Below are 15,993 nucleotides of genomic sequence, written 5' to 3'. Positions count from 1 at the left end.
GAGCAGGTATGTTATCTCCCTGTGCACTTTGTTGACTCTTGGGCCCTGAATCTCTTTAAACTAAGCTTCCTTATCTCGCTACTTCTTTCATGTTTTGTTATACCTTTTTCTTACAACTTGATGTTATGTACAGAGGCATAAAATAGTAATCTGGACATATTTTACTTTATGTAATATACAAAATTCTATTCCAGTTTGCAGTCCTCTCTTTCCCAGTACTTACTAGCCATTTACACGTTGATGAAAAAAAAAAAAAGATAGCTATAAAATAATGCAACATTTATACGATGCTGTCCTACCAGAACTGTGACCATATAAAGGTCAAAGAACCCCACTGTGGCGGCTGTTCCACTGGTGCGCCAGTATTTGGACCGCTAAACTATGACGTAATTTCTCTTGGGCCTCAATGAGCGATAGCGACATCTGCTGGCCGCAAAGTTTTTCACTAGAATTCTGCTATTTTATCTAATTCCACATTTATTCGTTACTTGTTTGGTCGTGCCATCGGTTCTTTCCGTTCCGACGTTTTCGATACAAAGAGTCCATTGAATAATAAGCGTATTTATTAATGCCACATACAATTCAATTGTTTTTACACGCCATACATAAAACATCATGCCATGCGTGTTTTGTGTCGTGCTTGAGATATTTAAATATATTATATTTAGTGTGCGACACTGCAATGCAGTTGCATTACTCAATTACTGTAAAAACGGAGGGTCCCCGCTCTAGGTAGGTTAGGATGGTATGGTTAAAAAAAAAAAGTGCGCGTTATATCGAAACAAAGTACAGTTTAGCGGAGCCTCTCCGGCTATCGTTCATCTTTGCGTCACACATCACGCGTGCGTCACATGCGTCAGAGAACAAACGTGGACACGCGGCGGCCTAGTAGACGTGGCGCTGACGTCAACATCCGGGGAGTGACCCGGTGCGAATCCCGAAACACGATTACCGGAGGTTTTTGTAAGGTCTAAGAGAGAGTCTAACACAGAATTACCGGTAAGAACCAAGAAATGGTAAAGACGATAGTTTACGCATGGTGGTTACGTCATCGTAATGTGACCGCGACAACGAACGCGTGGACTTTGCAGAACTGTTTCTAGTTCGCTTCGCTTGTCGCTAGCCTAGCTAAGTTATCCTGTTTATACACTGACTGTCACTTCGTTATCAATATTTGAATAAAACTTACATCGCTGGTGAAATTAGCTTGTTTAAATATTGTATAAATATTTCAGTTTTTAAAGTTTTTTTTCTTGAATTCTAAGCAGGTTTTTACAGTTTCAGTTTTCACCGCAGTTTCGAGGGTTTTGTTGATATGGCAAAGAACCAATGAAGGAGAAACCGGGTGACTATCAATGCGATGGACTTTGCTTTCGCCCAATCATGTGATAGAGGATAAAAGCGCTTCGTTTTGATTGATGGGATTTTTGACCAATAGAATAAAGCGCTGAAGGCCAGAGGTGGGCGGTTTGTGGAAGTGGTCTTTCGAGATGGAGGACTGCATAGCAGAGCAGCTTTGTGAAGGGAAAATTCTAGGTTCTGTGTCGGTTTATGGTTATGTTTCAGCCAGCTAACCCAGTAAAACATCTCGAAGCAGTATTTTGCTTCCTGCTGTGGCTTGAAAATAAATACACATATGAAAATATTTCAGATAGAATTGTTTCCTGCTTTGCAAATTACATTGCACATAACAAACTGTTACTGTCTGAGGCAAATCTTATATGTGAGGTGTCTTCTCACAAAATACTCAGTCTCGGTTTATTAATAATAGCTATGAAGTATCTCTGTCATTAGATATCGATTAGCACGACTAAACTGAAATAAATTAATTTGTACATTGATTATGTGTATGTTTATGAAGATTGCCATGTTCTTGTTATACGGATCAGCTGGAGCCCAGTAAATAAAGCTGTTACATGAACTGCAAAATATCACCCTGAAAGTTAAATGTGAAAGACATGGTAGAATGCTGTAGATTTATTGTATGACAAAAGCTCTCTGTTTTGATTAACAGCTGTTATGAAAACGTGTTACTGTGTATTCTGTGATTTCTGGGACCGACAGTTGTGAAAAGACCAGGCAGGTCCGACCTACAGCGATTCTAGCAGTCCTCTTCAATAGTAATTTAAATATTTTGCAGAACTCGATTACTGTAATCGCTGCTGTTTTATGCATACTAATCTGGTGTTGGCACAGCAAGGTGGTGTTGCAGAAAGCCCTGGGTCCTCATTTTTCCTGGGCTGTGGAAAGTGAGTTAGCATCTGGTTCAGTCTTTTTCGCATGTTTGCATGTGCTTCTTCCCATAGTCCAAAGAGGAGTTTCAGGTGAATTGGCAACTCTTAAGGTGCCTAGTGTATAAATGGGTAGTTGCACAGATGTGGACTGGCCTCCCATCCATGTTATATCCAGCTTTGGGCCCTGTGCCTCTGGGATAGACTCTAGACCACATCAACACTAAGCTGAATAAGTGCTTAACAACAATTAATTAATATGTTGAATCACGTGGTGTTTATGCTTTTTTTTTAATTTTGTAATTGGGGGGCGCGGTGGCGCAGTGGGTTGGACCGGATCCTGCTTTCCAGTGGGTCTGGGGTTGGAGTCCCGCTTGGGGTGCCTTGCGACAGACTGGCGTCCTGTCCTGGGTATGTCCCCTCCCTCTCCAGCCTTACGCCCTGTGTTGTCGGGTTCGGCTCCGGCTCCCCGCGACCCCGCTCAGGACAAGCAGCTCAGACAATGTGTGTGTATGTGTGTAATTCTGTAATCACTAACCTTCAGTAACTTGTTAATGTTTCCTTAAATCAAAGCTTAATAAATTCTTCCTTAACAGTGTCTTTCCTGGCCATTGTGTGTCAGATAAATAGATGTATACCTCGAACTGCAACAGATGAAATATCTTTATGTCTCTGTCCACAGCAACTACTGTCTTTTTTCAGCGGTCCTTCCAGTTTCATTGTTAACGGTAACACTCTCCCCATGTCTGCAGGTGATGTTGTCGGGTCTCCATGTCCACGCGTCGCCGCCACGGTCAGAGAAACAGTGAGGAAGGGGTATACCTTGGCCCCTCACAAACCCAGCCACTAAACATACCTAACGGAACCACCGAAACACTGCCTGACACCAGCGACATGTCCTGCCGGGATCGCACTCAGGAGTTTCTGTCCGCCTGCAAGTCATTGCAGGGTCGGCAGGTGAGGTGACACTCAGAGATGCGGTGGTGTGTCTTTTAAAGGAGACTGTTTATACTTTGTCAAGTTCCTTGGTTGCTTGACACATTGTCTCTCTCTCTCTCATATTTCCTTTCTTCATGTTTCTTAATAGAATGGGATCCAGACAAACAAGCCAGCTCACAGTGTCTTGAAACAGCGAAGTGACTTCACAGTTATGGCAAAGTTAGTGTCAGCACTCTTTCTTGGATGTTTTGTCATTAGTAGAGAGATATTTCTGGGTGTGTTTCTCATTAAAATATTTGAATTAGTAGTTGTTAGCCAAACAATAGCATGGATGAATTTTAGGCTATTGCAGATGCAATTGTGTATTGCATTTTTTTCAGTGACAGGTGTTTCCTGTTTATGTTCTGTGGTATTTGTAATTAGCAGAAAATGTCATCTCAAAGACAAAATTATGAAGTTTAATTCACCCATAAACACATTCTAGTAAAAACATTGCTATCTGGTTAAAATATATAATTTTAAGAGAGAGAAAAAAATGGTCAACAAACATAATGTGGCGGATAGCACAGTGCCTCACATTGCCTGGGCTGTTTGGGCATAGGTTTGAATTCTGCTCACTCTATGTGCAGTTTGGATGTTGTCCCTGTGCCTGCGCAAGTTTCTTCTGGGTGCTTCAGTTTCAAAGACATGCAGTTCAGGTGACACGGACACTCTAAATTGCCCGTAGCGGGGTGTGTTTGTGTGTGGGGCTACCCTGTGATGGACTTGTGTACCCCCCCTTGGCCATGTGCTCAGTGATTCTGGGATAGGCTCTGAACTGCTGCAACCTTATGCAAGTGAATAAAATCTACATGCAAGTCTGTTAGTCACTGAAATGATCTCAGACAGACTACCATATTGTTCACAGCAGCAGCAGTGATCATTAATATAATCTTTTTTCTGATCTTCGAAATTTTTTTCTTTCATTGTTACAGGAGAATCGGGAAAGATTTAAGTAACACTTTTGCCAAACTGGAAAAGCTAACAATACGTAAGAGTTCACTTATGCAGAATGCTTTTACTTTGCTACATCTGTTATCATTTTATCACACTTAAATTTTAAACTTTAAATTTAGCTTCCACTTGTAAGACAAAGTATAATTCTGTTTCTTTTCTATTCAGTTGCCAAAAGGAAATCTTTGTTTGATGACAAAGCCGTAGAGATTGAAGAGTTAACATATATCATTAAACAGGTGAGAGAACAAAAGTTTGTGCACACATTGTGATATTTATGTCTGGAAGGAAAGTTACATAAGTGACTGCACAGAACATGTGACACTTGAGGCCAAGAGGCAAAAAGGCTCTGGATACTGAAGGGGGATCAGCGATGGGAGCCTTTCCCTTAATCCTCTGCCTCCTCCATTGTTTTCCTCCTCCAGGACATCAACAGCCTGAACAAGCAGATTGCTCAGTTGCAGGAGCTGGTGCGCTCCCGGGGGAGCCAGAGTGGGAGGCACGTCCAGACACATTCCAACACCATCGTGGTCTCGCTGCAGGTCAGGAGGCCCCCCACCATACAGCTTGCTCCTAAATCATCTCATTCCATCATGTTAAACTAGATCTCTTTTGCTCTGTTCCATGGTACATTTTTAATCGCTTTTCTATCGTGGTTTGTTCTTTTGCTTTTGTTTCCTATTCCATGGCACCAAGTTATTTTGCTGGTTTTGGTGAACAGTCAGTGTGGGTTTTTTTCTACTTCCTTTTCAGTCAAAGCTGGCATCGATGTCAAATGACTTCAAGTCAGTGTTAGAAGTCAGAACAGAGGTAAGACTTAATTGGTAAGATTGTTTGAAGATTAACATCTGCAGCAGAAATTTAAATATGGGGCAATGCTGGCATTGCTTTTAAGAAGGCATAGTTGTCTGCAACACATAGTTTTCCATGATTGTTGAAAGAAAATAATGTGATGCATCTCATTTCATTAGTTTTCCAGGGGAATAAGGAATACTGAAATGGCCTTATGTTGCTGCTTAAGCTGTTTTGTCCAGATATTGTTGTAGAACTAAAAATTTTAGAATGTTGAAAAATATAAATATTAATTTTGAATATTTTTTTTTTTTTTTTTACAATTCTGGTAATTGTATAACTTGTAATGCTATTTACAGAAAATTATACCTTTAATCCAGCATTCGATTAATTGTACAGCTTGTTGTTATTGTTAGAATGGTAGTAATCATTAAACAGAATCTCTCTATTTCAAGCATGTTACGCATCATCTTGTTTGTGTCCGCCACACAATAACTCCTTCTGCTCTAACTTTTTCACCTCTGTGCTCCCTCTTGCAGAACCTGAAACAGCAACGAAGTCGAAGGGAGCAGTTCTCCCAGGCTCCCATCCCCTCCTCATCTTTACATGCCACTAACTTCAGTACGGACATGTTCACTACTGCTATCCTTAGTTTTTTCTGTAACTTGCATTATTTCAAATCCAGATTTCTAACTGGGTGCATTTCTAATATGTGAAAAGTATAATGAGAAGGGTTCTTATTTACCCAGATATGCATCCTGTGTATCCTGTAATTATAAGTTCCTGATTCCGCCTGAATTATCAACCACTTCCTCTGTTTCCTTCTCTCAGAGAGCTCAGTGCTGATGCAAGACGAGTCACGGCGGTCCAATGATGTCTCTATAGAGATGGACTCCCGAGCCAGTCAGCAGCTGCAACTCATAGATGAACAGGTAACTGAAGCCACAACTCTTGACAGCTTGGCATTCTCTCTGTGTTGTTCCAAATGTTGCTAGCTAAAACGTAATTTAAATATTTAATTAAAGCATCGATTGTTTAGTGTTAGTTTCAGTCTTCAGCTTTCCGCATGTTTCACACACAGTTCCTGGGAGGGAATGTGGAGAAGTTGTGGGAGAAGTCATACCACCTACTTGGGAGCATTTTTGCTGTATTGGCACCCATTGTTGCCGATGATTTGCATGCTCTTGCCTTTCAGGACTCTTACATTCAGAGTAGGGCTGACACCATGCAGAACATTGAGTCTACCATTGTGGAACTGGGCTCCATCTTTCAGCAGTTGGCCCACATGGTAAAGGAGCAGGAGGAGATGGTGCAGAGGTAAGCCACAAAGCCACAGAAGTCCTGGACTGAGCGGTTCAAGTAGAGTGTTGAGCCTGTGTGTGTGTTGTGGATTGGCAAAGGAGAGACACCAAACAAATGATGCGATGGAGAAGTGGGGAGTGAGACAGCTCTATATATTTCATTGAAGAGGGAATATGTGATTTGGGATACTTGGTATATTTCCGTCAGTTGTTTTGAGTTGTAGTGATTGTTAACCGGGGAGCGCGGTGGTGTAGTGGGTTTGGCCGGGGCCTGCTCTGTGGTGGGTCTGGGGTTCGAGTCCTGCTTGGGGTGCCTTGTGGCGGATTGGCATCCCACCTGGGGTGCATCCCCTCCCCCCTCAGCCTTGTGCCCTGTATTGCCGGGTTAGACTCTGGCTCGTCGCGACTCTGCTCGGGAAAAGCGGTTGTAGGCTGTGTGTGAGGTTGTTAACCTTTGCTACTGTGACCAACTGTTTTGTCCTTGCTCTTACAGGATTGATGCCAATGTGGAGGACACTCAGCTGAATGTGGAGGCTGCGCATGCAGAGATCCTCAAGTACTTCCAGTCAGTGTCCTCCAACCGCTGGCTGCTGATCAAGATATTCCTCATCTTGATCGTGTTCTTCATTGTCTTTGTCGTCTTCCTCGCCTGAGTGGTGACATTGGGGAGGAGAGGGGAAGATTAAAAACTGCACAGTTGATAATACCAGATGGAAGGATGGGGGAGAATGGGGGGATTATGAGAGTGGATATGGGTGCGACTGCTTTGAGTGTGTGGTTTATTGATAGATACACAAGATAATGAAGTTTGGTTTTGATGAGAAGGAAAAAAGGAACTTTACTGTACATTAAACAAGTTTTTTTTTTCCTATAGCTAACTCTTATTCCTTCTCATGGGACAGTGAAGGCCAGCTGTGTGAAAGTTACTGTATCTGGGAACTAATAGTTCATCATAGGTTTTTCAAGATTTTCAAAAGTAAGATCTGGAAAAGAAGTGGTCTATGAAACAAAAATGTTAATGCAAGACACACTTTTTGTTCCCAGGCACAGTGTATTGATCTGTACTCCAATTTATCACCTTATGTTAAGTTTATAAAATGTAATATTTCTGTAATTCCTAGGGCTTTCAACAATGAATACATTTTTCTTTTATGAGAATCTGGGGCAAGGTGGCAGTTATATGATGTATATGCATCCTTTGCCCCTGTCCTCCAGTCTTTGGTATTTTACTAATTTTGCCTCTTCTCTACCAGAGCACATTTTTAACAGCACAGACCAAACATTTTATGGAATAATCAGTACATCACAGAACTTCTCCAGAGATACTGTCCAGGCTCAGAGGGGAATGTATGTGCAATACCCAAGTACATGTTGAGAACGACAGGTACACTTTATTTCACGACCTCCCATACCTAGAAGCTGTTTTGAGACTGTTAACTGACCCATTTTGGTGAGTTGTCAACAAAAGTGTAAAACTGTGTTAATTTTAGTGCTTTCAGACTGGTAATGCAATCATTTGTATTGATTATTTTGAAATATATTTATTCAGTTTAGACTCGCTTGAAGTTCCTACATATGATTTAAACCATGAGGAGGTCGTTGCATTGTATTTAAATTTGTACTAAAACATTCCAACTCGTGTGAAACAAAGGCAAGGGAAGGAAAGGATTGGAGGAAGATGGAGGGGGAGAACAGAGAATCAGAAACTTCTACTCTGCCTTAATATATAGGCATCCAGTCCAAATTCCTCTTTTCCATAGTTGGCATTGAGCTGAAAAGAGCAAAGCTTGTAATTTAGCATACAATGAGGGTTGATTTTCATTCCCATTTCAAATGCTCTCAATTAACTTGTTTGCTGTCTTCCTGGAGATATGTATGCCTTGGGTGACACATGTAAATGGTCAGGCTTTCTTACTTTTTCCAGGTATTTTGACTGTAGACTGTGAGCCATTATTAAGATGCTTTTTCAGCGTAGAGTGCCAACTTAATCTTATATGAACGCCGTCGTCCTCTGATGCAGATGCCATGCTCAGTCTCTTCACCCTCCGTCCTCTGGTACGGATAGCAGTTCAAGTTGTAACTGTTCAACACAGAAGTTAGTCGGTCCAAATTGGACAGAGGGTCTACTGGGACAAATATGGTGGCCTTCAAATGGGTTGCAACTTGTATGTTAAATATATATATATTAGGTCATGATCTGAAGAATCAGTAATTTCTTAACTTAGCCGCTTCACTATAAATGTAAACACTTTCGGGTCTCACCCCTTATGACCTCCTGTTCTTGGACTGGGGAATCGTGTTCTCCTGAGGAATTTGTGAAAGGTGCAGTCGAATGAGGATAGATGTGTGATCGTGGGCCCCTCTACCTCCAGTTTTGGGATGCTGCACCTCAGAAACTGTTGTGTCCCATTCTAAATGTATAAATATGGCAGAACTTTTTGGTTTTAGGACTGGAAGTAAATATGTATTTTTTGGTGGAAGTTGCAGAGGTCATGTGGCAACACATGTGAGTGAAGTAAAGTACAGAAGTGGAGAGACCCCAGCTGCAGAGGTGGGAGAGATGTGAGAGAGAAAGAGGACACTATTGTGACTGTTTAATTGATAGCTGCTTGTAGATCTGCCAAGAAGTCCATTAATTTCCCCTGGCGTGTCAGATTTTGGAACCCTGGTGAAGTTTAGGATCAAAATGACGTAGCTCAACAGTTTGTGAAGGGAACCCTTGGAAAAAGGGCATAATTCACTGCTTCTCCTGTTGGTACACCATCCCTTCAGTCATTTCTCTCTCTGGTTTCTACCTCTCCCTCTCTGATGAACAACTGTGAATGAAAGAAGAGTAAACTCTCACAGAAGGTGTGTCAGTAACATTTTTAATTGGGACTCTTCATGTTGCTGACTTTTAAGCCCAAGGCTTGTGTTGTACAAACTATGAATGGTAATGTATTAAAGAGACATGAATATTAAAAAGACATGGATAATGGTTTTGCGCCACTTTGCACAGATTTCGTATTTTTGTGACTGGTCTAACTATATTTTGGGGAGAAACTATTCTGGACTATTTATTTCAGGTTTTAATTTTATTACACAATATTTAAGGTTCATATACAAGTATGGTACAGTTGTATCAGTAATCAAAGTCCTTGTTTACAACAGTACTCTTAAATCTTACAAAGGAAAGGAAGAATGAAAACTTGTCTTGGCAACAAAATACTCTTCAGCCATGTCTCAAAGGCATGCTTGGAACAGAAAACAGACTCTTTAATAATTAATTTAGTATGCTTTCAAATGCGTGGCTCCATAGTAAACACAACATTTGTATTTTCTCAAGTGTTAAAATATTACATTTTATATAGCTATATTTATGTACAAAACAAATTATGGGGACCTAGCACTCTGCTCTCTGTTTCCCTAAGATGTTTCTTATGAAAACTGACATGAGTTATAAAGGGCTCAGTTTGTGCAATAAATGCTGCTGGACCAGAACTGTGATGCTGCTTACTTTAGTCTGCTTTAGCTGTGATCGGACATGGATTTATTGCTTAATGCATGTTTTAATTGCGTTTCACAGAGGTAGCAGGGAAGCAGCTGATTGCTTCCTTCGGATCTGAAGGTTGCTGGTTCGAATCTCTCTTACTGCTGTAGTACCCTTGAGCGAGGTACTTGGCCTGAATTGCTGCAGTAAGAACTACTCAGCTATATAAATGAGTAAATAACTGTAGGTAGTTTTCGCATTGTAAGCTGCTTTTTAAGTATCAGTTAAATGAGTAAATGTTTTACTTTCTTGTCACAGATTAAAAGTAGGAAGATTTTTTTAAAAATTTAAACTTGGCCTAATGGTCTGCTTTCACGGTAAAGGTGGCAGATCCAGTTCCCACTTTATTTGACTCGGAGGTTTTTCAAAAACCATCTCCTGTGTCACCTTCATTGTGGGTGGGGATGTACATCTGGTTAGCGCACTGTGTCTGTGCTACTCCAGCTGTGTTAGGCTGACAGGCTACATGGAATCTCCATAATGTGGATAAGCTAATGACTGTAGTATTACTGTAGTCCAGAATGGCACCGAACGGTGAAGAAAAGAGAAAGGGAGCATTACCTCTTCCCGTTCTAAACGCAGCTCACAGTGACTGTTGGATCATCATCTGTTTTATGCTGGAATCCTTATAATCAGTTTAGCTCTTCCGCAATTGATGGGAGGACTACTGAAGTTACATTATCATAAATAATGACAATTTTATTTTTAAGAAATCAATACATATTTTGTTATTGGGAAATTAACTGCGTCTGCATTAGAGGCTAAATATATTAATTTAGAAATGTGTACATGTATATTTTTTATAAACCTTCCCTTATGACTTTATATATAAATCTGTGATATAAAGACACCTTTGTGGCATTGGTGATGTGTGCTCTGACAGTGTGGTGTGATCATCTTGTTTTTCCTCAATGAATAATACATTTTGTGTGACTGCTCACATCTAAATACTAAATTCAAATGCATCTTTCCTTCCCTTTCCTTTGCCATAGTGTTTTTTGGCCTTTCCGTCTCTGGCTATTAATTATTCTTTCGCACCCCCCACCCCCTGGTGTTGCTCCCCATGGTACGTGCTTCAGCTCTGAGCTCTCTCCTCCAGTGGGCTAATCTCTGGCATGCTCCTACTTCTCCCTCTCCTCGATCCTGCGACCAATCCTGCTGGTACCCCTTCCGGCTCCTCCTCCTCCGTCCAGGTGACCGCTTCTGGGAGGTTCCCGCGTGAACCCCCTAGGGCTCCGCCCTTGAAGGGATTGATGCGGAACCTAGAGCGGAAAGAGACGAAGGAGAGGCTCTTGCTGCGCTGCTTGGCCCAGAGGTTTGCTTGCGCCTTGTCCTCAGCATCGCTCAGGTCTTCGTCCTCCACGAGGCTATCACGCAGCACCGAGCGGAACAGACGGGGCACCTCGTGGACATCAGGCTCAAACTCTGTCACTAATTTCCTGAACCTGGAATGACAAAATGTAGGGGACATTAAAGTTTTGGGACTAACCTTTTGGACTTCCCTTCTTTTGGAGGATTGCCAGGGATTCAACCTGTAAAGAAGGTCTATATGTAAAAATAGTAAAGACCATTCTACCCACTAAGTAGAATGCTACCTCCACCCTTCTTAAACCTTCCAAATCTTACAATAAATGACATAAAAATGGATACAGCAAAAAAAAAAAAAAAAATGCACAGTGAAATATACTATAGAACATAGTGAAAAGTGTCATTACAAACATCTGTTTGCTGCTTTCTTCAGACGTGTAGGAGTCACACACAGATGTGCTACCAGGTAAACAGCAGCAGTGTCACGATGAAAGGGCTGGTCCGGTAATTACGCGTATTTATCACCGAGGATAAGTACTAATAGAAGTTCTTGTACTTCTGCGCTATCATTAGCCTGATTTCCATTACACATGTCCAATGTGATTTGCGGTGTTAGGCAAGCAACTTCTCCAAGATTTATGTATTTATGCAGCAGGGTATTCTTACTGTATGAATTCAGGGTAAGTACCTTGAAGAAGGGAACTATGAGAAGGAGAGGGATTCAAAGCTGGAACTTTAAGATTACAAGGGAAGAGCCTTAACCACCGCGCTACCTGCTGCACCAGCCGGGACATGCGGCAGAGAACACGTTGCAATAGCGTGAGGCTTCTACCCACTTCTGGATGACGGGTCCGCACTGGGAAGGCGGGATCTTGCCGCAGAGTTCCTGCAGCTCCAGGACCTCGTCGGGGGACAGCTCGTAGGCCAGCTTCGGGGCCGGTTCTGCCAGCCAGCTGTAGTCCACAGCTGAGCCGCGGCGCCGGCGCACCTCCAACGCCCTCTCCTGGCGGATCCGTTCCGTACGCTTCACCAGGGCCCCCAGCTCCAGCATGAGAGTGTTGGTGACCAACTCCTCGGGGCTGCGCTGACCCGGCACTTTAGGCTCAGCGGAGAACACGGCAGACCAAGGGAACATCTGAGTTGGAGGCGCGCGGAGGGGGGCCGGAGGGAGAAAGAGAAAGGAGAGCTGAGCCGCTGACGAACAGAGAGCTTCCTGTATTCCCTGGCAGTGGCTTGTTCGGGGGTAATCCAGATCTGAGGATTAAAACAGCTTTGAATAAAAATAATAAGAGTAATGCTGCGCTCCCGGAAATTAATAGAAGAATGCCTGATGCACAGTTCGCAGTCCGCGACACCGATCAACAGGCCCCGCGCGGTCATTTCAGGTAGATTGCGGTGCAAAGGCAAGAGTCCATCTGTCCGTACCGGGCGGTGGTTGTCTGGAGGCTGTCGGTTCACCCTATGCACTTGCACCCTTGGGCATGCAAGGTATGCAGGGTGTGCCCCGTTAAGGATGCCACTTAAGCGTCTTTCCAAAAACATCTGACATCGATGCAAGGGGCAGAAAACAGTACTCGGTTTTACGCTGTCACTCAGCTGAATGTGATGAACGCAGAGGTTGTAGATACGGACTAGTAACGTTCTCCCGCTGCTGTAGTACCATTGAGCAAAGCACCCGCTCCAGTAAAACGCGTGACGCTATACATGATTGCAAATGGTAAGTTTCTTTCGGAGCAACGTCGCAGCGAAGGAAGACAATCTGTGATTGTAATAAAATGGTAATATTCCTCCCAACAGTCATAAGGACTGATGGAGGAGAAATCTACTTCGCTGACTTACTCTGCAATGAAAATAGAATTAGTCTGCCTGGAGAAAAAAATAATTAAAAAAACGTAAGCTTACCTTGGTGGTGTGTAAATACTCAGCTCGCATCAATATTGAGATCCTGCCTAAATATGTTTTTCAGTTAGGTTTTACATTAGTAACAACTAAATAAAATGGATAATGTGCTGTCTTTTTTATCTGGTACAGGTGCATATGTCCTGTATTTATTAAATGAATCCAGTTTTTTAAGTTTTACATTGCAGGATCTGGCAGCACAACACCTCTGGTTGTGTTGCAGCCAACATGGTGAATAAAGAATTTAATCCTCTATTAATACCGATAGACAGCAAGACCATATTTACCTGATCAGCACTTCATTACGCCAGTGGGCAGCCAGCATACATCTGCTGCTCAACGAAATCTGGCACTGCTGCTGCACTTGAGCAGGAAGGTGGGGGAAGAGGTGCTGCTTGGGCCCGTTCTCATGCCTTGAACCCCTCAATGGAGGGGACATGTAGTCACGATCCTTTTCACCATATGGACCCCCCCTTCCGGATACTTCACACCCTGCCTGCCACTTCCGCTTAGATTTCAGTTGTAAATCGATATCGTGCGAGAGGTGGTAGCCTATTAATAAAACAGTCCTGGGCAGTCTTGCTCTCTGCAGTCCACACACACACACCCGTAAACATGCAAACCTAAATTAGTCAATTAGTGTCATATTTACATCTTTAAATGTGTGTTACCAATCAGACAAGCATACACCCTATTTAATAACTAAGCATTTTAAAATAAGACGGCATGGCGGCACAGCATGCAGTGCTGCTGTCTCACAGAGTCTGGGTGGTGCAAGAGGGCGTGGGTTTGATTCCTGTTCAGTCTGTGTGGAGTTTGCATGTTCTCCCCTTGTCTGTGTGGGTTTCATCTGGGTGCTCTGGTTTCCTCCCACAGTCCAAAGACATGCTGTTCAGGTTCCCCAGAGTGTGTGAGTGACAGAGAGAGTGTGTTGCACTGATGTATGGATGAGTGACCCAGTGTAAGTAGTGTATCTAGCAGTGTAAGTCACCGTGGTGAATAAGGTGTGTGGGCTGATAACACTACATAGAGCTCATTGGTAGTTGATTTGGAGAAAAGCATCTGCTAAATAAATACATATAAATGTAAGACAATAGTTAAAATCCAGAATCTGTTATTCAAATATTTGACAAGGTCAACTACATCAGGGACACAGGTCATTTTATGGTGCAAGACGCAGATATTTAATTTGAAACTTGCAGATCCCAGAAACATGCCTGCTGTAGGACCTTTGAGAGATGTACTTAGGCCAAACGCTTCCCTGAAAATACTTCTATTCAGCACAATAAATGAGTTATATGTACATGTGGACATTGTGAGTCACATTAAAGATTATTAAAGAAAAAAACAATTACTTTTAATAGAATGATTAACAAAACATTATATAAATTACAGGTAATAGAGTTTAAAACTATATTAACTGTAAGAAATTAAACAGATCATCATTGTCATCACTTAACCATTTATCGTGATATAGACTCTGATGTTCTTGTGTTAATCATGATTTGTCTCATAGTAATTCCTGATTATGAAATTAAACAGCTTCTGTTGAAATATTGTCTCCCTTTAATGTGTAGGGCAGGAATGATAGACCAATTTGTATATAACAATACAAGGTCTTCTTATGATAAGGATACAGATGTGATAGTATTTGGGGGCCTTGATTTGTCATCAAAAGTGGCTCCTGCAGTAAAAATTAAGTGAAAGAGATTGAATGAATGCAGAAAGGCCTTAAGATTTTTCTTCTGGATGAAAGCGTCTAATACAGAACATAACGCTGCTACTAATTCTACGTCTGCTACTACTACTAATAATAATAATGATGATAATGGTGATGATGATGATGATGATACATCAGGCATCTGCACAATCATCAAAGATGTATCTCTAAATCATGGTAGCCTCTCAGAACAGCAGTAGCACAGCTGAGGGTCCAGTTGAGCGCAGCTCATTTCCGCCACCAGGAACGCAGATGACACGAGGACTAGAGTGTCGCCGGTCGCCCCACGAGCCGCTGCGCTGCGCTGCGCTCCGCTCCGCGCGAATTCCACGACGCTCAGCAGAATTAGGGCTCTCAGCGGTTGCGTAATCGGGGATTATATGGGGGACGCGGTACGGTACATGGAAATAGATTGCAGCGGCCATCCGAGAAACTGTCATGGTGATGATCATGGTAATAATAATAATCTGTTAAGATGATCATTTATCATTTATGGCAACAAACTGGAACCACAGTGATATAAATAATCATAGCATGATGAATAACCCCTTGTGTCTATGGCTGCACTGCACGTGTTAGCACTGGAATGATGAAAGGAAACACAAAACGAATGGTGGACAAAAATAAAACATTATAATCATGCGTTCACTGGATTTTGCACAAAAAGCCGCGAGATGGCTTGTGACTCAATTAGGGACATTTCTGAAACAACTGAAGTAAGAGATCACAATGGACCATGCAGTATGTTTACCGAAGGGTGAAAAAGGTGGGCTGAGTGAGTGCGGTCGTTTCTCCAGCTGATGGCGGTTACAGTGCGGTCTACTTTGGTTTTCTCTGTGAAAATGTAATGTAATAGACATCTTCCGAACTTAAGATCATAAATTATTATTATTATCATATTATTATTACTATTATTATTATTATTAGTGTTGTTGTATAGTCCAACACAATTAGATTAGGTAAATTTAAAAGACTAAAAAGAGTGACTGATAAACACAGCTATCGTAACTCTGAACGCAGCTTCTTATGATAATTAGTACTATTTTCTTGTGGTTTTCTTGATTAAACCCTTCAAGAGCTATTATTATTATTATTATTATTATTATTATTATTATTATTATCGTTGTTGTTCTTATTATCAGTAGCAGCACGTAGTATTACTACTGTTGTTATTAACAAAAGCAATAATAATAATAATAATAATAATAATAATAATAATAATAATACAGTCCCTATTCTGTCCTTAGTTTTCCTTCTTCCCGTTTTCCCGCCAGGTGTCGT

The 15,993-nt window shown here is 41.8% G+C and overlaps 2 protein-coding genes across 2 annotated transcripts; one reads left to right on the top strand and one right to left on the bottom strand.

Moving 5' to 3' along the window:
• The first annotated feature begins 883 nt into the window (after positions 1-883).
• Positions 884-7,680, top strand: stx5a (syntaxin 5A). The gene is made up of 11 exons (XM_018736989.2): positions 884-999; positions 2,984-3,188; positions 3,319-3,389; positions 4,145-4,200; positions 4,332-4,402; positions 4,589-4,705; positions 4,917-4,973; positions 5,495-5,576; positions 5,787-5,887; positions 6,151-6,272; positions 6,750-7,680. Exons 2-11 carry the CDS (start codon positions 3,003-3,005, stop codon positions 6,907-6,909), a joined length of 1,023 nt encoding a protein of 340 aa, XP_018592505.1. The 5' UTR covers positions 884-999; positions 2,984-3,002; the 3' UTR covers positions 6,910-7,680.
• A 2,956-nt stretch (positions 7,681-10,636) lies between these two features.
• LOC108925391 (protein RD3) lies at positions 10,637-12,228 on the bottom strand. The gene is made up of 2 exons (XM_018737249.2): positions 11,930-12,228; positions 10,637-11,230 (listed from the first exon to the last, which is right to left on the bottom strand). The coding sequence occupies exons 1-2, from the start codon at positions 12,226-12,228 to the stop codon at positions 10,861-10,863; spliced, it is 669 nt and encodes a 222-aa protein (XP_018592765.1). The 3' UTR covers positions 10,637-10,860.
• Positions 12,229-15,993: the final 3,765 nt, after the last annotated feature.

The sequence above is a fragment of the Scleropages formosus genome, chromosome 13 (assembly GCF_900964775.1).
Source record: "Scleropages formosus chromosome 13, fSclFor1.1, whole genome shotgun sequence".
Taxonomy (NCBI): Eukaryota; Metazoa; Chordata; class Actinopteri; order Osteoglossiformes; family Osteoglossidae; genus Scleropages; species Scleropages formosus.
This window is presented reverse-complemented; position numbering and strand designations above follow the sequence as displayed.

Coding starts and splice junctions, on each gene's coding strand:
- stx5a (XM_018736989.2), top strand. CDS start 3,003: ATGTCCACGCGTCGCCGCCACGGTCAGAGAAACAGTGAGGAAGGGGTA. Junction 4,403..4,588: donor TAACATATATCATTAAACAG/GTGAGAGAACAA, acceptor TTCCTCCTCCAG/GACATCAACAGCCTGAACAA. Junction 6,273..6,749: donor CAGGAGGAGATGGTGCAGAG/GTAAGCCACAAA, acceptor TTGCTCTTACAG/GATTGATGCCAATGTGGAGG.
- LOC108925391 (XM_018737249.2), bottom strand. CDS start 12,228: ATGTTCCCTTGGTCTGCCGTGTTCTCCGCTGAGCCTAAAGTGCCGGGT. Junction 11,231..11,929: donor TGCGGACCCGTCATCCAGAA/GTGGGTAGAAGC, acceptor TTGTCATTCCAG/GTTCAGGAAATTAGTGACAG.